Raw genomic sequence first — 27,826 nt, forward strand, 5'->3', positions numbered from 1 at the left:
ATGAGCTTGAATCGTAAAAACCCGATCAGCCCAAACTGTAAACATCAGCGCCGTAGCCTGCGTGGGGGTGGGGTGAGGGTGAGCAGCAAATTTATGTAAATAGCCCAAATCCTAGCTAAGCCAGGGTCTAGCCCCTCCCCTTGGCAGTTTGGTCAGGCTACGGTCCTGAACAGCATTTGCTACTATTACTGAAGCACCTGCTAGCAAGGAATGTGGTGCGAATGCGGTGCAATAAAAATATGGACATGCACCAGTGCTGTACTATATCTTCTTGGCACTTCATAGCTTTGCAAGCTCTATATATCTTATTTTAGTTATTTACGAGGTTTACAAAAGAAGGAATAAACAAAGGGAAAGTACTTGTGTTCTACAATTTTATTACCCAAGAACAACGTAAAGAACAACGAAAATAACAACAGTAAATAAACAGATAACTCTATTCCCTGCAGTACCGTGTGATACAATCCGACGATATTTTCGACCACTAAAGACTCGTGCACTATATGATGTACAAGGTGAAGCCACGATTAGGTTTGTATGAGTTTTAAAAATGGCACTACAGCGGGAAATGTAGTAGGGCTGGCGTACATCATAAGAAAAGAAAGCAATATTTTTATAAAGATAAGTACGGCCTTTCCGGTTTTGCCCATATTCTGGTTTGTCTGACTTTTGACTAATACACTCCATTACATTTCTCACGACAAGGTTGTTTGACGATGTGTATTCGGTCATGTAATGACAAAATTACAATTATTCTAATCACAGCATTTCTCATTGTGATATTAAAAATAGTGGGTGAAAACATCAAAAGACATCCACTAAAAATAAATTTAAACGTACGAAATAGTAACAAAGAACCCTAATGTTTATCTTGATGATACAGGCAGTTTTGACTAAACCAATTCTGATCATTTCCACATACTGCTATAACAAGAAAAATACAGTGTCAAAATATGCCAAGCAAATATGCCCTAAAAGGACAACAATTGCGGTATATATTTGTCTCAATTTCAAAAAAATCCACGAAGCAGCGATTCTAAGGAAGAATTTAATTATTCTTCTTGGTCTAAGCAATATATTTTTATCAGTGGAACATTTTACGACCATTTCAACTCGGAGATCTGTGGATTGGCTTACGTTTCACTGCTGTACATAACGTTGTCCCGCCCTGGGCACTGAATTTGTTTCAACGAGTTTTAATGGTACAAAACTGTCTTCCATATCACAACCTCTGTAAAGAAGATTTGTCAGTATATCAAAATGCATGACAGCTTTAGACCAGTGGCATTTCACTTTGAATGTATATGTTCACCGGCGTTCGTTGGCCGGTTAGTCTGCCTAATCGATCGACCGTCTGTTCGATCTATCGATCGCGTACTCGTTGCTCTGCCCTCTGCAGCAACCGGTAGAGGGCACAGCAACGAGTAAGCAATCGATAGATCGAGCAGTGGCAGAATACCCAGCCTACAAGCGCCTGTGAATGTGTTCCTCAATCCCGAAAAATCCTGGTATCACAAAACATTTTGTGTCACAGGTGACCTACACTACTTCACTGCTGTACTTACAATGGAGAGTAAACCACTGTATTGTTTGGGACATTTTATTGTGTGAATACCTTGATGCAATTATTTTCACTATCACTATGGCCTTGTTGTCATCAGTGACGCAGAGACCGGTTGCATGACACAGTCCCTCACTTACATTATCGTCACAACAAACAAAGTCGCCGCCAGGTTCAAATTTCAAGATTCGGATATTTTTGTAATCTGAGACATACACATAGCCGTTTTTATCCAAAGATACTCCCTGGGGATTGTTAAACTGACCATCACCTATTCCCTTATAACCAAACATATTGAGAAACTGACCATCACCATTGAAAACTTGGATTCGATGGTTCCCACTATCAGATACATAGACATTGCCTATGGTGTCAATACAGACAAACCTGGGAAACCTAAACCTACCCTTCCGACTTCCCTCACTGCCGAATGATTCGATGTGATTGCCGTCTTGATCATAAATGTGAACACAGTGAGCCCAGTTGTCTACAATATAAACCCTTCCATTGACAGGACTGATGGCGATACCGATAGGACTCCGAATCCTGTCCTTTCCAAAACACCTGATTAGTTCACCATTCTCATCACAGACAATGACCTGCTTATTCCCATTGTCTGTGGTAAAGACACCACCGTTCATTGATACAGCTGCATCATAGGGATAGAAATTACTGATATTTGCAAACTTGAACATCTTCCGATGTCTTCCATTTACAGTAAAACTTTGTAATCTTTCATTGTAATTCTCAGCGACCAACATGTCACCGTTTCTCATCATTGTCATCCCTTGTAAACCATTAAACTGACCTATCCCTGAACCTTGCTCTCCAAACTTACACACCAACCCTTTCTTAGCGATAACCTTAATGTTAACCGGTGATCCTTCTACTGGTTTCTCACATACTGTCACTGACAATTCATGTTCCCCCTCTACCTCTACGCGTGTTTTCAAAGTCATTGTTCCATTCTCATTGTCCTTGACTTCCACTTTCTCTGTGTTACCGTCAGGAGTCGTCATCACAGCTTCAACTTTGACAGGCGGTGATATGATCTCCTTAACATCTCTTGAACATCGAACAATTATTTCTTCACCAACTCTTGCATACTGAGAGACAGCGTGTAGCTTGTAAACAGTTTGAACAAATTTCGTTGTTCCAAGACTCTTGTCCCTGCAGAAGTCGTTACAGGGTTGAAACTTCATATAGTCGTCTTCCACTGGCTCTACCTGTGTCTGTACTTTCAGCAATTCTTCTGTTTGATGATCAACCCCCTTCTTTGCAGACATTAGCTGTGAAGCGTTCCCATAATGCATCAGTTTCTCAACATATTCTCGAGTACTTGTCAGGTCATTCTCAGCGATGTCTACTTCTTTCAGTTGAGCGGTCAAGATAACTTTCCGTTTTTCGTATTCACCTTTCAACTCTGTCAGTAGTTTGTCACCGTTTTCCTGTATCAAACGCGTTATTTCTTCTGTAGTTTGACAGATGTGTTTTTTGATGTTTACTTCTACTCGTTGATAACATTTGTCCAGAGATTCTATTATCTGCTGTACAAGAACTTTGCTGTTGTTTACCTCGGTTTCTTTCTTTTTCACTTTGTCAATGACAACGTGTAAGGTTTTGGTGAATTCCTTTGCCGCGTCTTTGACACATCTGTAAAGGTGATCCGGTTTCGTATGATCTAACGCAATGCACTTCAGACAGATTACTTTGTCGCAGGTATCACAGTAGAATTCGATCTGGTACTCTGGATGTGTGCTGCTGTAGACAGGAGGTCGAACTGAGGCCGGGTTAACCGACTTTACTACACCGTACTCTTCAACAGACACAAGGCGGTGAGATTTTGTCAAACGGATTTTAGCATGAGCTGTCGCACAGATGTCACAAATGTCAAAGCTACATTCAATGCAATGTTTTGTCACCTCGCCCTGTTCACATGTATCGCATTTCTTGGACCTGTCTTCACCCTCTTGTCAGTGAAATAATAGTTCGACTAAATCATTCAATAATACATTGGCCTCAATCCCTGCCACACCATTGTCGGCGAGTTCATGAACTCTGCGACACACTGGACAGGTAAGGGTGGTACTCTTCTCTGCTAGTGCTAGCTTACCAAGACAAGGCTCACAGAAGCTGTGTAGACACGGCAGAATTTTGGCATTCTCGTATCGCTCGGAACAGATCCCACAGAGGAGAAAGTTCTCGTCAATTTCTGCCAGTAGTTTTGACTCCTTTGCTGCCATATTGTTCCGTAATCTACACCAATGCCTTGCGCAGTAGATAAGCTTCGACAAATTGCTAGCAATTCCACGAAGTCTACCCTTGTCAGCGAATCAGAGGAATTCCGACATCAGCTCAAGTGAGTTGAAAGTTCATTTCGCAAGAATGTCACATGCATGACATGAGATTTCCTTCGTGCACGTGCCAGGTTCTGACAGCTGAGATAAAATTTACTAGTTTGTCCGTACAAGGTCCTTTAGTCTGTTGTAAGGAGCGTTACAGCACATGCAATATGGGGCCGGGCAGGGAAGATGAAAACAGTTTATGGTTACCGTTTAGGGTGGACCATTTGATATCCTGGTGGGGGGGGGTCTGGAAGATTTTGGGGGGGGGGCATTTTTTCCCCCCACATGTTCCACTGGATGTATTTTTTTCCCTTGTGAATCCTGGCAATTTTTTGCATTATTCCTTCAAAGAATACTTTTTAGCTCACATTTGGTTTTACCAATGTGAGTTTATCGTATAGGCTGAAGTCGATGGCGTCTGTATGTATGTATGTATGTATGTATGTATGTATGTATGTATGTATGTATGTATGTATGTATGTATGTATGTATGTATGTATGTATGTATGTATGTATGTATGTATGTATGTATGTATGTATGTACGTACAGTATGTCTGTCAACATCAAAAACACGCAAACCGCTGCACATTTCAGCTTGGTATTTGGTGTGTGGATGCATCCTAGGCTATAGATGGGATTTTGTTCAAATGAAGTCTGCATTGCCAAAATTATGCAAATGAGCTTACAAAATGTGAAAATGGTCAAGAATTAATATCTCAAGAACCGCTGTTTTGATTGATTTGAAAATTTGTGTGCAAGTACCTTAGGTGAACCTTATACAGTTTTATGAATATTGTGAAGATATCCTTAATTTTGTATTTTTGCTGAACCTTTTGGTGATTTTTCTTTATTTTCAGTAAAAATTATTCTTCTCTGAAACCGCCAGCCCAATCACTCTAAAATTTGGGTTAGATCTTTGCGAGGGTGTTACTCTTCTAATTTGTTGAAATTATGACAAAATTGGGAAAATTACTATTTTGGAGCATTTTGTCATTTTTGGTCAAAAAATCTTAAACAGTATTTTCTTTTTAAAACCCCTGGACAGACAGCTTTTATATTTGGTACACAGATGTACAGAGATGACAATAGTTAGATATGTGGAAATTGTCCTGAAATATACAAATTTGTATTTTTAAGACAATATTGTCATTTGTGGTCAAGAAAACTTGTTCTCAAAATTACTTGTTTGATAGCTTTGTAATTTGGTATAAAGTCCCGAGGGATGTTATTAGATAAATTTTCTGCTCAAAGTGTTGGGAAACCCCCAAATTTGTATATTTTAGGTAATTTTCTCAGTTTTGAATGACCTACACCAACCCAGGATATGTTGTGAGACAGTTTCGAAGGCTGTGAACATAATTTTGTCATATTTGGTATCAATTTGTAGGAAAATTTGATCCAAAAAACAAAGCTGAGGTGAATTTTTTCATTGCGGACCAATTTTTGCAACTTTTCTATGTAAGACACACAAGAACTTATGAGAAATTTGGATCCAGGATAATTCCAGATGTTGTAATCACCGCCCACAGTGGAAGGCATTTCACTATCTGTAACTAGCTTAAGTGCTGTTTACATTAGAATGATAACACTCATAGCATTAATTAAAAACTCCCCAAGGTTGTAAATACATTTCCTGTCATCTGGCGTTATGTAATACCAGGGGATGAAACATTGATATTCAAGAGGGGGTAGGGTTTGGAAGATTGATGAGGTAGCATTACTTTTTACCAGATCCCTTGTACATTTTTTTACCAACTCCCACCTTTTCATTTTATCAAGCCTGCTCTGTCTATTTTTTGTTGTGGACATTTGCTTATGTATTTACGATCTGCTTGTCCCATTGCTATAGAAGTTGATATGCATGTTACTAAAGATGACCTCCAGTACCTAAGTCGAAGACCTTATTTGCTTTTGTCATTCTTGTTTTTCCTGGTTTAAATATTTCTCGAATGGACCAATTCAAACCGAATGAGAGAACACAGTCCTTGACGGTATTTTTTTAATGCAGTGATGTTTTCGAACTTTGAAAATAGGGTGAACCCTCTCCTGCGCGCGACAAAGGTAAAGCAAAAAGTGGAATACAAATTGAATAATTCATATATATGAATAATTCATATATAATATATATATATATATATATATATATATATATATATATATATATATATATATATATATATATATAATATATTATACTTTTGCACTAGGACGGGGCTCTGAAAATTATGTCTTATTATTAAAGTTAGGCGACCAAAGGGCGCGCTGAAAAATGCGCCTGAATGATGAAATTTGTGGCTGGCACAATGCACTTTATGCAAGTATGATCCTGTGTCAAAATTGAAAAACACACTAACCCCCTATTGGGCATTTCAAAAACATGGTGACCCCCTATCACCAAAGTCAAAAACAGGGTATGAACCTGAATGATGAAATTCATGTCTAGCACGATGCATTTGATGCACTTTTAATACGAGCGCCCGCGTCGAAATTTAAAAACACATTGACCCCCCCCCCCATTGAGCATTTCAAAATAGGTGACCCCATCACCAAAGTAAAAGAGGGTGACCCCATGAATCCACCGGCCTCCTAGGCTGAAGAAACTGACCAGTCCCTCATTCCCGCTAATTTTGAAAAGCATATTGTGCAAATTATCATAACTAAGCCCTCCCCTAGTATATTTGGTCACACTGAGATAAATGTTACACCTTAATTCCAATTCGATACAGTTCTTTCAGCCATAGTAATGAAAAGATACTGGGCCACGCCCCAAATGAAATGGCAAAATTGGACATTTGGTATAATACTGGAAATGAAAACACGGAAATGTGCATTGTGGGAAATAGAGTTTGTCAGAGGGAAATTCGAATGGCCGCAAAGTGCCATCATCAGTATGCACACCTATACATATACCTGTTTCCTATATTTCAATTTCAGCCCAAAGATTTTAAAGTTAGAAATAGGTATAAAAGTTAATAATCAAGATGATAAAACCATTTGAAAATTGAAAAATAGTTTCAATTTGATTTTCTTTTTTGAAAATGCAAATCGGTTTATTAGTTGGCCAAAATGTGCCACGGATTATAATACTTGACGATGACAGTTTTATTTTAAAATCTTCTGAAATGCTGTCATTTGACTTGTCAGTGCAATCTGTCCATGTCACAACCATACCAGAGAACAATAATATTTATTGTGGTCACTACACAAGAGATGATATGCATGTATCTACTGAGTGTGTCCACTTATCTAGAATCAGTGAACAATTCAAAAAGCAAATGTAACTGAAAATTAATTTCAAGAGGCTTTTGGAAAGACAAGAAGTAACATCCCAGATGGTTCTTGCTGATACTATGATAGATTTTTTTCTTCCACATTAGCTTGCCAGTTTGTTTTTTTTCATAAGTCATCTAAGGCAGATTTTTTTCCCTTGTGTCTGCTGGGAAATTTATTTTTTTCGAAAATCTTCCTGACCCTCCGGGATATCAAATGGTCCACTCCTTACCGGTCAGTACAAGGGTTTTGAAAAAATTTTATTTTCTACAAGCATCGGGGTGGATCACCCCTTTAGTGCAAGGATGGGAAAACATTTAGTAATGTTTCAAAACACTAAACTAAATGAGGCATATAATGCAAAAAAGAGGCCTTCGCAAAAAGAAATGTTTCTGACAAGGTATACACAGTACACTGACCCTTTGATTTGTGCTGTCAAATACATGGTCCTGTGAATCCTCGATGAATAAAATCATAAAAAAACAATTTATCTGAAAGAAAACCGTTAATTATATTCTTTTGTGTTGTTTCATACAGACTTTTTAAACCCAAATGCATCAGCCATGCAAAGTTCTAATAGGTAGCAGGCTGGCTGCTAAAATAAACAAAGCATTTTAGTGTAACAGTTAATTTGCCTTTGTTGAATGTTTTTCACATGAAATGTGCATATTCCTGTACCAAGGGAGCCTTCAGTAATTACAGAGGGTGGCCCGGGGGATTTGGGACGGTCACTTTTTAGAAGACTGTCCAAGGGGGAGGGTCACTTTTAAAATAAGATGATTTTACGGCCAAACCTATGAATGTCAATTGATATTTCCTGAATTGGAAATTGCCAACAAAATACATTGATTCTTTTTAAATACATATACACATTATCGAAAAGCTTCACAAGCAAAGAAGATGCAGTTGTATCCTACATTAAACACCTTGAACAGTTAAAACTGATGAAAGACGAGACACAAAAGATATGGGACAGATGGCAAAGTGTATATCAATTATCAAATGTCTATAAATGCACAGATATTTTGAGTTTATGTGTCATATTGGCAAAAATTAATCATAGTTCTCTCATAGACATATATAGTGAATCAAAATTTCGGTGAAATTCCAAAATTTAATTTCTTGCACACACATGCATTTGTAATCACCCTAGTCTTATAAAGTACATCAATATGAGTAATCAAGCATACATAAATACACAGATTTACCTATTTAAAATTATTCATAGTTTCCTCATAGACTACCATGTATAGTGAAAAAACATTCGGTGAGATTCCAAAATCCATTTTCTTGCACACACGTCCATTTGTAACCACCTTTGTCTAATAAAATATATTAATGTCAATAATGAAGCATACATAAATATATAAATTTACTTTTAAAATTTGGTATTGGAAAAGCATATTCATAGTTTCCTAATAGACTATTATGTACAGTAACTCAACACTTTCAATGAAATCGAAAAATCCAATTTCTTGTACAAACATGCACGTTTTACTTCCCACTTCAAGCAAAGTACATTTACATATATTATCAAACATATATAAATGTACAGATATAGCTTGTTGTGTGTGGGGAAATTGTCAATAGTTTGCCTGATAGACTCCCATGTATTATGATTTGATATTTTTGGGTGAAGCACTATATTAGCCCCATAATGCAGCCATATATTTGCCCAAAATATGGTACCCTCACGTAAATTCATGACCCTTCAAAAATGCTTGCGTGATAAATTGCAACCCTCCCTCCCAAAACGCCACCCCCTGTAATTTCTGTCCCTAACTTAGATAACAATTAAACTAATTATTATGTATATTAGCTGATACTGTTTTTTGTTATTCCTTAGGAGAATACTGCAGTGATTTGGGAGGGTCACATTTTAGACACAAGGATAGGGGAGGGTCGGATTTTACAGTACATGTGCGCACGAAATCCCCCTTGTAATCACTGAAGGCTCCCCAATATGCTTCAAGTGGAAATAAGTTTACGTCACCATACAATGTATGGCACAACTGCTGTACTGTGCATGGCTGCCCAAAGAAATATCTTGTTGGCTTTTCAAGGTCAGGTTTTAGTTTTGCTAATACAAACTATTGCAAATGACGGTAAAATCATGACTTATATATTTGATCACGTTTGATGTCAGTGTATACATGATTTTACCGTCATTTGCTATAATTTTTAGCTAAACTAAGACCTGACTTGAAAGGTAACACTGGCATCAAACGTGATCAAATATGACATCAAATATACGTTGCTGATGTTGAAGATGCTGACAAGATAGAATGTATTGAAGACAGCTCTACAAAGAGCTATCACGCAGTTCTTCATGCCCAATATTAAACCTGATGCTACAACGTTCATATTCCCTTCAAGTTGATAAACTGTCATTTTATTGTCTTGCTGATCATGATTCGTCATTCTCATTGTTCTATACAAGACAGCTAATGGTTAGTCCCCATGGATGACACTTAAGGTAATATAATGTTCACGGGTAAGATAGAGAAAATAAAAATATTAATTTCACCCTGATATCAATGTCAGTGTATTCATAATTTATGCAATATTTTAACCCATCTTCAATAATTTCACAAAATTTTTAAGGATAAGCTTACGATTTTCGTTGTCAGATATGGGTACGTGTCTAGAATGTTGAACTTTATGGGTTGCATTTAATAATTAATGTCAGTTAACCTGTCAGGGGAGGAATTACATAGAAAGCTGACCAGCTTATTCAAATAGGGGAGAGTTCTTGCCGAACTTCCAACCCTTTGCGAGGAGAGTGCAATAACGGAATACTCCGGAAACCAACAAGCACCCCTGACTCTAACATTTTGCATCGATGTATTTGCTATGATAAAGGAAACACTCGATGTTATCCGCAATGAAAGCATTAAGAATAAAACTATTTCTTACAAAATCTGTCATGAGTCCAGAAATGTTAAAAACTTACGATGATGTTTTAATGACTCGTGGTACATTTATTTATTTATTCATTTATTTATTTATTTATTTATTTATTTATTTATATTTATTAGATTTCATTTGTGTCTACCAACATTATTCAAGAAGGCCGCATCATTGGCCAAATGATTAAACCAATAATTCGAATGGATCACACTGTACAAATTTACAAAACCACGTGTGCATACGAACATAGAAACACTTGTATTTCCACCTTTTGTACGCGCGAGTGAAACTTATTTTGTTTATACCGCCATCACGCGATACTTGGGTGTACGACTTCGTAGAATTTTATTCAAACGTATAAAACGAAGTTTCGTGGATAATCTCATCACAACCTTATATGAACACCTTCAGTTACTTTGAAGAGTGTTCTCGTGGATACCAGAAACAACATGTGAGATAGGGTGTTTGATTTTTCAGTGTGAAGATTGATAAAAAAGATGTTGGTATTGATACAATGAATTCGAATATTTAGATAAGCCAGAACGTTAAAAAATTATTTCTCTTATCAAGCAATAACTAAATTGCGTGTTTTCCAATTTTCAGAGTTCCCAAATACGGATGTTCAAACAGCTCTATAATAATTTCTTTCTTCAGACACAAAACGGCTACATGATTTTTCATCTAAAAAGCTACGTCAGCTTAAATCGACGAAGTTTTCTGAAATGCATATGAAATCATCAACTTCATTTATTGATTAATTGATTGATTGATTAACTTTATACAATGTTGGCGTTTAAATTAACAAGGTATGAACTTATTATTTTCGTTTTGCAGTAGATTTTAATACTTCGTCCTTTTCATATTAATGTTTAGAAATTTTAGTGCTATGTATTCCTGCCTGTGGGTTTGACATTCCAAGAACAAGTGCATTCACGGTGATGTGAAAGCGCTGTCAGAAAGTTGAAGATTTCCTTGATGTAAGGTCTCATTTCTCAGGGAATAAACAATATGTACTTTAGTTTTTGACATGCATTACTAGTATCTAGAGTTGAGAAAAAGGGTCATGTATATCCTGATAAAAAACGCAATATATTGAGTGTTTCAATATCGTGCATGAATCTCTCTCTCTCTCTCTCTCTCTCTCTCTCTCTCTCTCTCTCTCTCTCTCTCTCTCTCTCTCTCTCCTCTCTCTCTCTCTCTCTCTCTCTCATACAAATACCACTGTACTTGATATTTTATGAAAATTTTATCCCCATAGTTATCCTTACATCTAAGCCTCATTATTTAGACACATTTCACGTTACCAACAACGAATATTTTCTTAGTTACATATATGGGAATATAACCCTATGTACACGTTCATGAATATAAAGCGATAATACATTTATGTATAGATTTGGTTTTCGCTCTAAATAAGTTACACAGCTTATAATCTCTACCAGAAATTTTCTCGGAAGAATTGCAGTTTTACAGACGATATGTCTCATATGGAAAAGAGACTCTCTTTTAAGTGTTTTAAGTGTAAAACTACGAAATTGCGTTGCAATATAACTTAGAGGACATCTCAATACGTGAAATGGGCGGTTTGCTCTGAAGAAAGTACAAATTGATAAAGGAGCCTTCAGTAGTTACAGTGGGTGGGCCGGGGAATTCCGTGCGCACCTGTAATGTAAAATGTGACCCCCCTATCCTTGTGTCTAAAATCCTTGTCCGCATTCTAAAACTTAACCCCCCCCCCCCCCCCCCGCCACACACACACAATCACTGTAGTATTCTCCCTAGGAATTCTGCCAATTCACATAACATTTTTTTTAATTGTAATGTAAGTTACGGAGTCCGACAGAAAGTACGGGGGGGCTAGCCTTTTGGGAGGGAGGGTTGCAATTTATCACGCAAGCAATTTTTGAAGGGTCATACATTTGCAGGAGGGTCACCATATTTTGCGCAACTTTAAGGCGGCAAGATGTGGCGGATGTAGTGCTTCACCAAAAATATCAATATATGGGAGTCTTTCAGGCAAGGTATTGACAATTCCTCCCCCCCCCCCCCACACACACACACACAACAAGCTATATCTACATTTCTATATGTTTAATAAGATGATGTAAATGTACTTTGCTTGAAGTGGGAAGTTAAAACGTGCATGTGTTTTCAAGAAATTAGAGTTTTGGATTTCATTGAAAATGTTGATTTACTGTACATTGTCGTCTATAAGGAAACTATGAATAATTTTTACCAATACAAATAGGTAAAAATGTGTATTCATATATGCTTAATTATTGATATTAATGTATTTGATCGGACTAGGGTGGTTACTAATGGATGTGTGTAGAGCAAGAAATCAGATTTTGGAATTTCACGGAAATGATGATTCACTATACATGGTAGTCTATGAGGAAACTATGAATATTTTTTTCTTCCAATACAAAACTAGGTGAATCTATATATTTGTGTATGCTTGGTTATTGATATTAATATACTTGATTATACTAGAGTGGTTACAAATGGATGTGTATGCAAAACATTGGACTTTGGAATTTTCACTAAAATGTTGATTCACTGTACATTGTAGTTTGTGAGAGAACTATGATCTGACATCAATTTTTTGCCAATATAAAACATAAAACTAATAATATCTATGCATTTATAAATCTTGGATAATTGATATACACTTTGCCATTTTCCCACATGTTTTTGTCTCTTGTCTTTTATCAATTTGGGCTGTTCAATTTGTTTAATGTAGGACACAAATTCTTCTTTGCTTGTGAGATTGTCGTTAAAGTGTATATATTTAAAAGAATCAATGTATTTCGTTGGCAATTTCCTATTTAGGAAAAATCAAAAGGACAGTCAAAGGTTTGGCCGTAAAATCATCTTCTGTTAAAAGTGACCCTCCCCCTAAGATAGGTTTATAAAAAGCGACCCTCCCCTTGGACAGTTTTCTAAAAAGTGACCCTCCCAAATTCCCCCCGTCCACGCCTTGTAATTGCTGAAGGCTCCCTAAATAGCCCTTCTGGACTGAGCTACACGATTAGCAATATTATCAGAACAACGGCGGCATACTGTTGGCGTAACAAGAGATAAATCTATGACTGATCGCCCAACCTTTTATTTCTCACCTGTATCGATAAAAATAAACTCTTGTTAAAATATTTCATTTCTCATTTGAAACCAAGTCTTCAGCACGTATGCAGAAATAAGAAGCTGGCTGACCGTGTCGAATGTACTAATAATTCACTCTTTTCATAACGTTTGACGCCCCCTAGTGGCAACCTTTTCCTGGTAAATCGGATACATGTGTACTTTTAATTTACGACTAACGATCGATTGTATAGAGCGCAGGCCGCACGAACAGTATACTTCAACGAATCTCCCCGTACGCGAAAAAGCTGCCCGAAGTACTGGAGGTAGGTATTATCTAATTCGTTCATAACGCCAAAAGAATGAAGAAGCCCATATTCAACATTATTAAGATGAGGTGTGAATTTTACAGTGTTTCAAAGTCTGTGCAACGTTCACATTGGGTATCCTCATTTACAGACATATAATTTCCATGTCGAGAAAAATTGTGACCTTTAAATGCTCGCCGGTCTTGCACGAAGTACATTTTTTACATTTGTGCTTTTTTTTTGCATTTTTTGCATTGAAGGTCTGCGCGAAGTGCGTTCTTTACATTTAATACATTTTTCAATGACATCATTTTTCGAGTTATCTCGATTCTGTTTGAATCACTGCGTAGTTTAATCTTAGTTGTTGAGTTTTAAAAAATTCCTGGTTTTCTCTTGTATTTTTGCCTGATTTTGTTCCTTTGAGCGCGACATCATCATTTTGATAGGAGTCTTCCGATCGGGATGCAGGAAGATGATTTATGAAACAGAGATTAAAAACAAAACAGTGTAGTCAAAGTTATCGTTGTCTTGCCCACAGATGAAGTATTCGTTGAACCTCGTTAGTATTTCACACCTGACTTTCTTATTGGAAAGTAAATAATTCAATCCTTTGGTTCAGAAGTTCCCTTCGGTTCAGAACTTCAAGTTCACGTACCAAACTCTTACGAATTAACATGGCCATTCTTAAAGTTGGCATTTCCAACGTTAAATAATTCTGTTTGCGCTTTTTTCTAAAGTAATTCATCCTCCTTGTTCTTGTGTGAACTTTTCAGTGACCAAGGAGTGCAATTTATATCTGCGCGAGGCAAAGTTTCGACAAAAATAACCCTCCATCTATGATTGATCTCAATACTCTAAGCTATTAAAGAGTCCTTAATACTCTCGTTGTAGTAGAGATTTTATGCAACACGAAATTGAACCCCATAAATTCGGCAAAGCTGTAACAGTGACTATTATCAAGTTGTCTTTCGTGAAGAGGTGGAAACTGGCAACACAAAACAGATACCGCTGTTGCCCAAGTCATTCAAGTTCAGTTGCTTTTTAAAATCGTCATTTAAAAGATGACATAAATATTGATTACATCAATTTAGATTTACGTCATAAAGTTAAATGCAGTTCGTCAAAAATTAATCTTCTACCTGTTAGGCACATGTATGACAAGATTGCCTTTGACAGAGATCGGTTTAGCTTCCGACATTTGGGTTAAGATGTTGCAAATACTCTGGAATGAAATTAAGATCATTATATATCAGATAATATACTCTATGACACATAATTTTGTTACTAGTGGAACATATCGACCGCGACTCATGAAACAACTGTAAAGATTGGGAGGTTGATATAAGATAAAGAATTTTGAACTCTTTATTCTCTGAAAACGCAAATTCGACAAAAATGGATATTGTTTTTAATTATCTGCTTCTACACTACTCATGTTGATGTGACATATCACGAAGGGTTTTCTTAACCAATGAAAATAATTTACTCTAATTTTTTCAAAGTAATTGATACTGACTATTCAGTCTGTTTAAAAACTGAACAATATCCTCGAGGTACAGAAATGACGACATTTGCTCAAATGTTCATTTTGAGCTAACTCTCGACTGTCATTCACATGGAAACAAATATTGACATGCTGCATTAAAAAGGAAGCAATTCTGATTAAAATAAATCATTTTCTATGCTGAAATTTGCCAAACTTGTACAGTTCAAACAAAACCGTGCTACATAGACGTATTTCAAGCTGTACTAGATTACAGTGGCACACACATGCTTTCAGTCCCCATCAAATGTAGTTCACGAGACCACATTCAGTTCAAATCTCATTTAGTGCAGGAATCTTGTACACCTACTCTGTTAAATCTATTAGTTTGCAATTTATGTTTTTTGTTATTGCTGAAAAATCAAAAGTGAGACCTTTTAGTTACATACGCCTGCTCGATCAATTTACTTGTGACCTTAAGTTTCTAACTGATCGTGTTTATCCACAAAGGACACGGTAAGAAGTAGTCACTGACTCTTTCACAATCTTTCAGAAAAGTGATCGTGGGTACAGGTATGAGAGAACTACACATGGCTAAGGAGTCAAAAACTCTTGGTACTGAACATTTCTGAATTTGCTTGAATGTGCGCTCCAAATCAAGTCCAATACGAAAAATGTCGCGATATCGTGATGATTTATTGTTAGCTGCAACCGGAATATGAATTAGTTTATGATCGGGAATTACTTCTGTATAAAATAGCCTAGTCATAAGATATTTACCTAAATTCCTTTAGGGGCACGACTATATATCGCCCCTTAAATTACACGAAAATCACACTTCACATAACTTTCAAGCCTTCAACTGTTACTTAGCATTCCATGGCAGACATTGTACATATCGTAAATTGTCTTGTGATCCTGTGGCATTTTAGGTCAACAAGTCGGTATACATCAAACAAATCTTATTCGAATGTGGTTGAATATCGTCTCTTTTTTCGTGCTGAGTTATCCAAAATTGAAACTATCGTCGATTGGGTGGCCAAAAGATGTAAGATGAAGAAACATGAAGAAACAAGAAAGTGATGATATTATAATTATATATATATATATAATATAAGGCAATGCCATCGTATCGATAAATACTCTGTATTCAACAAAATGATACGCGAAGGAGTAATTTTCCCACACCATGCTCTGTGTTAAATGTATCATATACAGTATACCAGGGATACGCCGTGGAAGCCGTGGAAGCCACAAAACGTTCTTCGTGCCTTTGTACTGTTGCCAATTTCATTCATCTTCACCACATGCAGTACATCTCTATTTTCCGTGTATGTCACTGAGTATTATTCATTCATTTCCCCAAGAAAGGCTAGGTGTCAATGGCACAGATTCTAATTTCACAGCACGCGATGAACGTCAAAGAAACAACGAGTCTTACTTTGTGTACTGAACATTGAGCTTCAAATTGTGATTCACCTAACGTCATACTAGTCACCTATCATTTTCAATCTGCTGGTTAAAGCTGTGCTTACAAGCCTTTGTAGACTTGCTGAGGTAAGATGGTGATAAGATATAAAATGGTACAGTCATGTACTAGTATTCGGAATACAGTGTAATGACTTGAGAGAATGAAACCATATGGAAGAATTACAGTTATTTCTAGAAGTATTTTTACTGCGAAAAAATGCTTTCTGATAGAAATAAAGTAACTCCAGTCCTATGTAAATTGCATTTCCCTAATTGAAATCTTCATATTTCAGATGACACGTCTGTTCTTTGATTTTGCAGCTCACACGGGCCATAATCACTGCGCGCTCCCTTGTAGGAAAATGGGTTTTCCCTTTTCAAAAAAAATATGTAGAGGTACACATAGACGCATTTGTTTGAAGTACCAATCGGGGCATACTATCTCGACAATTATAAAAAACTCCAACAGTTAATGTTGTTTCTATTTATTGCCAGGCGGGATCTGTAAAGTAAACAAGCTAAGTCACAATTGACAAAATTTGGAAATTATTTATCTATTTCTTTTCAGATCCGCAAATTTGCAATTACCACTTCTCTGCTCATAAATAATGTTAAGTCCTCGACTCCTTCCCTCTTTGTCGCATGGAAATAGTCAAAACGCCAGCCATCGTTGTATGAACTGGACACGGTGAAGAAATTAAACTGCCTAAATGCCAACCGTTCAGATTATAGTTACTTTCCTTATACAGTACTTTCACATCTATATCAGTTTACGAACATAGAATGCAAACAGTGAGGTCATCTAGTTATATTCTGATTCATTGACTCATGGAATTGACTTTGTGGTGAAGAGTACTAATTTTATTCCGGGTAATTTTGTGTAATCAGACAATGGTTTAATTATCATTACAAGATGAAATTACATTGAAATGCTTTGATATTTTTCTCTTTAGATTGCTGTTGTACTCCCTTTTAAAAGAGTACAACATCTTCAATTTACATAGCAAGTTTCGTCAACTTCAAACAAGTAAATCCAATTACTGATCACCGACTACATGTAGGAAAGATCGTTAAATATGCAGACTAGTAATAAGCTAAGTAAAAATGCTAATTGGCTTTCAACTTGTTAGGTCTTAATATCTTTGATGTACATATCAAATTTCGTCAACTTTGGTCATGTCAATCATAGTAGTAAGGAAGTTCATCGAATATGCAAATTATCAATTAATGTTTATGTCATTCTCAGTATCTTTCACGGCTGATAATTCCAAGTGTGATCAATTTGTTGTAGCAAATCTCATCAAATCATGTGCAGACGTTCTCCATGAAGCTTTAATACTAGAGCAACCGCTGTGGTATACGTTCGAGCAAATAACTGGTTGTATCTTAGATATTGCAAGGCCTTAGCACAGTGAAATTTCTAAATCGAGAGAAGACACTCCTCACCATATGCTATGAGTGAGTGTCCGTTCCCACTCGCTAGTTTGAAATTTTGTTTCCTGACACAGACGTTTGAAAATTTCCGAGGCTGTCTCCTGTAAGTTTACTTTCCGAATATAGTTTTATAAATGATATGTGATAGAAATGATAAAGATGACATCACGATGAAATGTAAATGAGTTGCGGGTTCTGTGACGTCCTGTTACAACCGATAACGTATTAACCAACCGATAATTTATCAAACCCGATAACGTGGTAAAATTCACCGATAACGTAGTAAATTTTGCTTACCGATAACGTATCAACAAATTTACGGATAACGTATCGAATAAACTAATAACGTATCGGATCAAGTGATTCATGGGAATAGATCTATCCCATCGATCGATCATTCCATGATCAATCGATAGATCGACTGATTGATCGATCATCTTTCTATATCTTTCTTTCGGTTTTTCATGATCGATCAATCACACCTTCAGAGTTACGGACACTCAAATTCGATCAAGCTGCAAAAACGTAATTGGCCATGATGTTGTTTCAATCGAATTGTATCAGCGATTTTTACAACATTAACACAGCAGGGCTTGATGTGGTCTTGTTTACGCCTTTAATCAGCTACACACACCTCAAAAACAGAATGAAAGAAAAAGTGCTGTTACAACTTTAAAATACCTTAAAGCTACAAATAGAAACAAGAGTGAAGAAATACTTATTTTTAGACGCATGCAGAAACAATTTATCTAAGCGGTATAAAGGAATGAGCTAGAAGTAATAGAACACTACATCATTACATCACGGCTGAGTTTCTGATCATTCATTCAAAGACGACCAAACTCGTTGAAAACGGGAACAAATCCTAAAGAAGCAATCGTCTTTGAAGTCTCATAGATAAGTGCACAATTCAAACATTTGCGAGGGAAAAGTTGGTATACATGTAGTGATACAGTATCGCTCGTCGGTCAAACAAAGAGGGCTGAAAGTGCTGAGCACTGAAAAAAAAAAGGAACCAGACATTCATCACTCATTTCAAATTCTAAGATGTGTTTTCAAATGATACATGGGAATACTTTGCAGCAACTGGGTATTTACATTTGCTGCAACATTATTCATTTCCAAGTTTTGAAAAGATCTAAGTCGCTGTGTCATTAGAACAATTTAGAAATAATCACTACTTGTCATAGTTCTTTAAAACATGTAGGGCTTCCTTAGTTGTTAGAAGACAAAAGAGTAGAAAATTACTACATTCTGTTCACGTTTTCCCTATTTTTTGTTCCGTTATACTTGAGGCAACAACGTTTGAAATCGGTTAGTTAAATTGTTTACTGCTATATCTATATGCACGCGTTTTTACAATTTCCAGCATAGTTTTTATGTTTGCGAGTGTTTCAGGGATGAGGATGCCTTGTAACAAACCGTAATTAGAATCGCTATGTTGAAAAGGTTCCAGCGAAACAAAACACACAGTTGAATCCAATCAGGAATTTCACAAATAAATTGAACATATAAGTTTATATGATACTGGTCTAACCGGTCAATTCCCAAGCTACCCGAACTTCACGCTCACTTGTTCATCAGGAATAAAGAAGAAATATACGTGACATTGCAAAGTGTGGTAATTTGTTTACTAGTATCATGTTTCTCTGTCTGACGTGTGTGGAGTTACAATTAAAGATGTCAACAAGACCACATCAAGCCCTGCTGTTTTCATGTTGTAAAAATCGCTGATACACGTCGATTAAAACAACACATTGGCCGATTAAGTTTGCAGTTTGATCGAATTTGAGTGACTTGAATTTGATTGTATACTTGGTGGTTACTGTTTCCATGATTTTACACTGACATCACGAATCGATATCAAATTTCATCAATTTTGGAAATGCGACCTAATTAATAAGTCTCCCTGCAGGATGAATTGAAGATACAACAAACATGTGAGTGTCTTTATCGACACACTTTTTCATCGGGGAGGACTTGGAAAAGAGTTTTCAACACGACCGATTATAAAATTTCGTTAGTCATAATGTCAAATGACAACAAGTATTACCATGTAACTCTTTCCCTGGCACTGAATTACAGGTAAATCTGGACTTATTGTCTTATTGAATTCCCTATAATCAATTTTGAAAGTTACTCCTGTGAGCAAGCAAACAGATTTAGTGGACGACATATTGATTTTTCTTTCCTTTTTATCCTTTCTGTCGCGATTCACGTCGAGCTCATCTTATGATTACGAAGACATAAAGCTGAAAGAAAAAAAAATGCTTATCAGACTTCACAAAAGATAAGCATATCAGTGATTACTATACAGCAAATTAATTTAAATAATTTGCGGTATATTAATCACAGATATGCTTACCTTTTTCAAACACACCCGATGGAGATTTTCAATAACACAAAAGATCGTCAATTGTACGAATACATCATATGTTTGGTTAATTACTAATAGCAGTTATTTCTATCGGTGACGTATCCAATATGTGGGCGAAATTCGCGATGTTGGCTGTCGGTGATTGAGGAATCGCAATTGGTTTATAAGAGCCAGAAAACAGTCCCGAAGAAAAAAAAATGATTTCGTTTTGTAGCTGGTCCCTGGAAATTTGTAGCAATTACGCTAAACGGAAAAAATAAATAGAAGGAAAGAAAATTCAGTACGAGAAAATGTGATAACAGATCGATCTATCTATATCGATCGATTTATTGAATAGATCGATTGATTATTCTGTCGATCGATCTATCTATAGATTGATTCATCATTCAATCGATCTATCTACTGATCAATTTATCAATCGATCTATATTGATCAATCGAGATCTGTGTATCTATCGATCGATCGATCCATCGACAATCTATCGAACACGGCTGTTTGCTCGATCGAGATATCGATTGAGTAAGTGATTGATCTATCTATCCATAGATCGATCGACATAGCTATTACCTATAAATCGATCGATCTATCGCTCCCCGTGACTCGCTTGATCGGATACGTCATCGGTTAATTGATACGTTATGATTGTTTTGATGCGGAATTGGTTGACTTTCCTACGATATCAATTGATTTAATCCTTAGCGTTTCATTGATGCGTTATCGGTAAATTTGTTGATACCTTGCCGGTTAGAAAAATTAGTACGTTATTGGTAAATTTTTGTTACGTTATCGGTTAGAAAAAAATACTACTTTATCGGTTGATTTGATACGTTGTCGGTGAATTTTTACCACGTTATCGGGTTCGATACATTAGTGGTACGTTACCGGTTGTAAAACACCCAGCTTACTGTATTTGGGTGAGTTGAAAAAGGCTGGAACTTTTATTACTTGGAAGTCTTATAATTACCACGATGGTACCAAGAAAGTTTTAAATTCGCGGAAACCAGATCTCAACTGTGTGTCCTCAAACCTCACTGTATTGTAGTGCGGCTAATGATTACGGCTTGCCCAGAGCGCGTACACTCTCCCCCGAGGAGCAGACGCTCTGCGGCTTCGGACACTGGAGGCCGGATGCTTGCCAAGGACCAACTGATTTAGCGACATAATAAAGTATTGTCGAGATATCAATCTTAGAATTGCAATTTTCTTTCTGATTAATTTTTATTTCTGTTTCATTTTTATCATGTTTCATTTTTGTCATGTTTATTATGTTGTGTCAGAATATTTTTTGTTTTAAATTTGATTTTTGTGACAAAATCGAACGTTTCTTTTGTTTATTGTATCTATTTTATTTCTTTTTCCTTTGTGTTTTTCATTTTGATTTCAGAACAAAAACACTTGTGTTTCAGGTTTTTCATGAGACATTTTAATATTGCTGGTTAAAGAAAGAAAGAACGAACAAGCAATAGTCAAATATGTTTAATCAGCGCCAGCCCTTTGCAACTGTACCTGTCTGATTACTTTTTCATTTTAATATTATAGAATAAGAGAAACATATCTATTTAAGCAATAACCCCCGCCGAGGACGAGTATACCACGAGATATTATAGCACAATTCACAATATAGGGGAAAGTGGGGCAAGTGGGACACTTAAGCATTTTTTGCTTAATATTTTATCGATAACTGATCAAAGTGATTTGAAATATAAGTATTATGTACGTGTATTGTCTACTGCTCAAATCTGTGAAATAAGAAAAAAAATAAATTTCACCATATTAATATAACAATGATTTTGATGAAACAAGAAATACGTCTCACTTACCCCAACATGTTGGGGGTAAGTGGGACAGTTTTATTTGAAGTTTTAAAGGCAGTTAGATGCCTTTTTCTGCATGTGTAATAAGTAAAAACTACACTTATAATAGAAACCAAGAACTCAAAATCAACAGATATAACTTTATTGAAACTTTATTGACAACAAGATAAAAGTGACCTGGATAATTTGTTTTCATTCTTTCCCTTTGAAACAACTGGGATTTCATATTTTAGGCCTACTCTATAATGATATCAATATTTTCAATCGAAATTTAACATAGAATTTAATTTTGCAAGAGGCTCAATCTGTCATTTGCCAACATTCCAAAGATAAATCAGCATGAAAGCTTGGAGGGTTCAATTGCACTGAATTACCGAATCGAACACAAATAAACTGTTTTACTAGGAAACAATAATATTCCAATGAGCTGGCTACAAAATCTGACTATTCTGAAATTATTTTCCACATTTTGACCAAGAATCACTAGTCTATAGGTCAAATCATTTCGAGAAATTACATCCTCACAAAACTATACATAAACACAAATATAGTAAGTATTGTCACTCATGCAAAGGAACATTTGTCATCACCTAATAATTTTAATTTTGTGTGTGTTCACTCGTCACTGTTATCGCTATGATCAGTGCAGCAAAACTGTTCCAGCTTGTATTCCCCCAACACTCCAGTACAAGTTTCATTAAACCATTTGGGACATTTTCTATATCGCCACCAGTCCTCATCATTACTAGTATCATCTTAATAATACCTTTGGCAATGTCCACAATACATTTATATGACATTTAATTGTACTGAGTCTAGATTTGATTCTAGACTGGATTTTGTACAGGTTTGGTCTTTTTCACTAGTGTTTTGCCCTTTGTCCTGTTTTTGCTTTTACCAGCACGTCCAGTCGACTGTGACTTTGTGACGGATACATTCTCTTTTATTTTTATTTTTTCCATTTTAAGCAGTCTTTCATTTAGCATCTTTTCCTCCATTCCCTTGTTTCTGCTGTTTTTTCTCCTCTCTCCCTTTTACTGAATTCCTTCTGCCTGGTCTCCATTTTCTTTATTTCTTCCCTCTATCCAGCTCCGCAATGAACTTCTACCATGGTTGAGGGAGGCACTGAAAAGGAAAAAAATATAAAAATGATTATTGCTACGTGTTGGAAAAAATGTTAAGGCTACTTAGGGTCCATGCAATAATCTGATAAATTGGAGATATATGAACGAGTAAAATCAGCAACTTATACAACCAACTCATTGTTACAGACTGTCCCACTTTACCCTGAATAGTTGGGGTAAGTGGGACACCACTACTTTTTTAGCCCATATAAAGATAATTTACCAAAGAAATAAAAAAAAATTCTACAATTTTTTATATTCATCGCAATTACAATTAATATCTTGCGCATCAGGATATTGATGTCTAAAAATCAAAATACCGGCATAGAAATGTAAATATTATCGCTATTCATACATGTAAGGTCATTTAAAAATGGCCGACATAAAGTATCAAATACACCACAAAATGCTCCTTTTTTGTAAAAAAGCAATGACAATTGATATTTATTGGCATACATACTGCTTCGGCGACATTAGCTTAGAGTAAAATATTGAAATCTTGATAAATAGCTATAACGAAAAACCATGGAGTCGTCACTTCACATAAATAAACAAAATCGATCAATTGTCGGCCATATTGGAAATTGATGACGTCATTAAACAGAAAATCTCATCATATTCTGTGCATTTTGCAATTTTTATGGATCGGTAACTATGTACAAACTCCATATCAGTGATTCTTCCATTTCCGTACTTTTTTCACAGAAAATGTCTTGAAAATTTTAAAATCGCGCTTATCGAAGTTACTATGTAGTTTTACACGTACTAACAGACAAATTTTGACCGTTATCGTATTCAAATATACATAAAATATTGAATTTTTACCTGTAATCGCAGAGACTCTGTCGACCGGCTGCTCCACAATATGGCGTCTGCTGGTCACTGGGAGAACGTGAGGGTACTGTCGCAAAAGGGTAATCATCCTATCGAACACAAATTGTCGTAAACTGAAAAATGTCCCACTTGCCCCAGCGTCCCACTCGCCCCACTTTCCCCTATATGCACGAGCCGCAGGCGAGTGCATATATGGAGTGAATTGTGCTATATCGAGTGGTATACCCGTCCTCAGCGGGGGTTATTGCTATTATATTATATCAACTTCATGTTATTACTTTTGTAGACATTAATATTGATAAAAAGTGGGCCGTATTCAAATATTTATGGAGAACGTTGTTTGCTCAAAACAGTGGTTAAATGAAATGGGCCCCAGAACAAGCATTTTAACCTTCTCCAGAAACATCCAACACTCAAAATATACGTAGACTTGCACAACTGTGAGTTTCGTATCACATCGTCAAACGAATATTTATTTTGAAATGATACGGTAGAACAAACGTAGGCCTAACTGTCAACAATACAACACGCGCACTCTCTGAAAGGCAATTCAATAAAAATTTACATATCAATACGACCTGAATCATGTGAATGAAATTACATCATCTATGTAACCTTGCGTACTTGGTGCCGCCATATTTGAATAAGCTTCAACGCGAGAGATGGATCGGCAGTGCACAGATTGTGTTTTTCTTTAATTTTTGTGTATAATACTGACATTTACGGGACCACTAAAAGTGCAACTGTGAAACAACGATGCAGCACTCTGGTTGTGGGTATTTGAAATGGCGGCGATGCTAGAGTCTGCTGGAGTTTGTCGAGATGCCACGGGCACGATGGTGTTTTGAGCTTGAGGCAGTGCAACGTCACTGCCCACTGTAGAGACAGCAGAATTATGATCTATTTCAACACTTACCACCCCGTTGTGTTCAGTTTGGTAACCCAGGCTTTTAGATAGGATACCAGACAATCCATTGCTCTGATCAGAGGTGAGTTTGTTTGTATATGATCTGACACTGGCTTCGCTTTTATGGGCCGTGAAGTACATGATGTGCCTCGTCTCAACTCCAGCAGAACCTAGCACAGTCACGCAGTTGCCCTGACACAGTGATTTGTGTAGGTTGTCGACAAATTTGCCGCTTTTGAGATATCTTTCATCATGGAGCCTAACTTATTTTCGCCCAGGGGTGAATTACAGTACCATACTTTGTCATCCGGCTTTACATTGACGCGAGGCCTCTGAAATAATGCATTTTCTCCCGGATTTAACTTTGACAGATATTTTGCGAATGCTGCAACGGGGCAGTTTTCGCCGCCAGTGGCGAACATTTTGGCTTGCGTTTCGAAATCATCGTCCGGGTGATTTTTCGTTTTTTCGGAGTACGTAAATTCTACAAATTTCGTTCCATCATAGCTCTCCCTTACGCGGTAACTAGATTTCGTCAGCTTTCTGAATCCCTCTCGGCCCCTGCGTCCAAAATGAAATGTCAGGTCGAACCACACTTTCCGACTCAATGCCAAGGGGTCGCTGCTGGACAAAACGCCACTGGAAGCTAACTTTCTCAAGTCGTACGTTGATATCGGAGTTTTGTGTTTTGTTGAATCAAGTCCGTCCGCCTTGAGCTGCTTGCACAGAGCTACAAAGATGTTGTTGGCGGCTTTGAATTCTCGATCGCGTATGATGTTTACATTGCGATGGTACGGGGGAGAATTCAGATGTCGGTTGACTGAAGCACGGATTCCGGTCAGGCTTGATTTCGAGTACCGTTCCCCGGTCTTGCTTCGTGCTTCGGCATAAAATCGCCTCAAAATTACCGCCAATCCTTCCGGGGAGAGATATTCGAACGCCGGGTTTTCATTTTTTTCGATCAGCCAGTCTAGAAAAATTGAGATCAAAGTCATGAGGTCATGTCAAAAGGTCAAAAACCGTAATCGTTTTTTTGTAAACATAGGCGTGACCGTACCGATATATAAATCTCCGATCTATCGATCTATCGACTCACCTCGCAGAAGTTTTACACCCCATGTTGTCTGCTTTGTGGTCGCTTTCTCGTCTTTCAGTAACTCTATACTGTCGAGGTCATCTTCGGTGAAGTTAACAAATCGTGTTGGTTGCATTGGCTGGACAAATTCCTCAGTTTCTTGAAGGAAATCCTTCTCCGTTAATTCTCGTGCAGCATACTCGGCCATGTTTATATTGCAGACGACATCAAAGGGGAGCACAACACAATTTTTAGGTCGTGCAAAATTCTTTAATTAATTAATCCAAAAATGAAATGAATGTGTACTTATTGGTATGTATTTATTGTATTTTTACCAAAATATTTCTCTGATATCTAAATCCTGCCCTCTCCTTTATTTGCTTACGCTTGTATTTTTATATTCATATTCTGGGGCCAACGATAGCAGTGCTTTATGGTTTATTTAACCATGGCTTGCATAAATTAAAACCAGCTCTCATCCAATCATGTCTATTCCACAATTGCACTGATATAATATAATTAGTAATATCTAATAAAAAACAAGCGACCGAACGGTCGACAGAGCCCCCGCTGTGTTATATAGAGACAAATTATTTGTGACGCATGTGTTGATGAAGAAGGTGATAGCTCCTTTCAGGATGGCCTGACCAAAAAATGGCACAAATCGCTGCAAAAGTACACGATCGAAAATTTTATTTTATTTTGAACATAACACATTAAGAACAATGTTGCGAATATAAAAGCTATCAGAGGAGTAGCATTTGAGAAACAAAGTTTTTTTCCAAGAATGGCAAAAATGGCCCCTAAAATACACAACTGTATATACCATCATGAATTAAATGTACCATATTTTCATTATACCCCTGCATGAGAGCTCTCAGCTAAGTGGTTAAGATAAAAAACATGACCGAAATTGACAAATATTGTCTTAAAAATACAAATTTGCATACTTCTACATAATTGAGGAAATATAAAATTAACCATCCCTTGGGACCTATATCTCAAATATCAACACTGCCTGACAAGCAGTTTGAAGAAAAATTGCCCATTTATCATAATTTGAACAAATCTAAGAAATCTGTATACCAGATATTAAAGCTTACGGGCCATCAGTTAAGGAAGAGAAGATTTTCGGATGAAAATGGCAATTGGAAACAGACAACGCCGCACATCCACCGATGTGCTCGATAAGCTCAGCATCGCTGACAGAGGAATAAGCTTAAATATTACAGTGCACGTTTTAACATTTACTGCTAAATAACCTTGGAAGACAAGGTCTGCTGGTATACAGTTTCGGTCATTATCATAGAAAGGTTAGTGTGTAAATTCTCTGAATTCATTATATTCATTTGGGATAAGTTAGTTTCCTTTGCTTTGTTATACAGCTGAGATTAGTGAAAAGTTCCACAAGTAAAGGGTGAAACCTTTCCCATCAGTATTGCAATGGGTGAGCCCACAATCGTTGAAAATTTTAGAGAAATCGGTTTACTCTGTCAATGGAACACTTTTCCTTCAAAATTATTCAAGATTGGAATTGAAAAGAGTGTTGTATGAGAAGAAAATTGTCAAAAACTTATAAAAATAGTATGAAGATATATTTAGATACGAAAAACGAGCCAGATGCTTTGAAATAATTTCCCAGTATAGAATGTGTATGTGTGCGTGTGTGTGTATATGTGAAATTGAAATTAATTGTTGACGATGGCTGTGGCCACCGCCGCATCGATAAATACCTTGTATTCACAAAATTATAAGCTGACGAAGTAGTTTTATCACACAATGTTCTGTGTTAAATCCTTCATGTACAGTATACCACGGAGGAAGCCGTGGAA

General features: G+C 36.6%; 2 protein-coding genes and 1 long non-coding RNA gene across 3 annotated transcripts; all 3 read right to left on the minus strand.

Moving 5' to 3' along the window:
* Positions 1–1,140: 1,140 nt before the first annotated feature.
* Positions 1,141–3,804, minus strand: LOC139136330 (tripartite motif-containing protein 2-like). The gene is made up of 3 exons (XM_070704053.1): positions 3,597–3,804; positions 1,616–3,428; positions 1,141–1,231 (listed from the first exon to the last, which is right to left on the minus strand). The coding sequence occupies exons 1-3, from the start codon at positions 3,802–3,804 to the stop codon at positions 1,141–1,143; spliced, it is 2,112 nt and encodes a 703-aa protein (XP_070560154.1).
* An 18,370-nt stretch (positions 3,805–22,174) lies between these two features.
* On the minus strand, positions 22,175–24,175 carry LOC139136874 (uncharacterized). The gene is made up of 2 exons (XR_011553265.1): positions 24,004–24,175; positions 22,175–23,179 (listed from the first exon to the last, which is right to left on the minus strand). It is a non-coding gene; the product is annotated as an uncharacterized lncRNA (long non-coding RNA).
* Positions 24,176–25,098: 923 nt separating this feature from the next.
* LOC139136331 (uncharacterized) lies at positions 25,099–26,202 on the minus strand. The gene is made up of 2 exons (XM_070704054.1): positions 26,016–26,202; positions 25,099–25,889 (listed from the first exon to the last, which is right to left on the minus strand). The coding sequence occupies exons 1-2, from the start codon at positions 26,200–26,202 to the stop codon at positions 25,099–25,101; spliced, it is 978 nt and encodes a 325-aa protein (XP_070560155.1).
* Between the last annotated feature and the right edge of the window lie 1,624 nt (positions 26,203–27,826).

Source organism: Ptychodera flava, chromosome 7 (assembly GCF_041260155.1).
Source record: "Ptychodera flava strain L36383 chromosome 7, AS_Pfla_20210202, whole genome shotgun sequence".
In the NCBI taxonomy this organism is placed as follows: domain Eukaryota; kingdom Metazoa; phylum Hemichordata; class Enteropneusta; family Ptychoderidae; genus Ptychodera; species Ptychodera flava.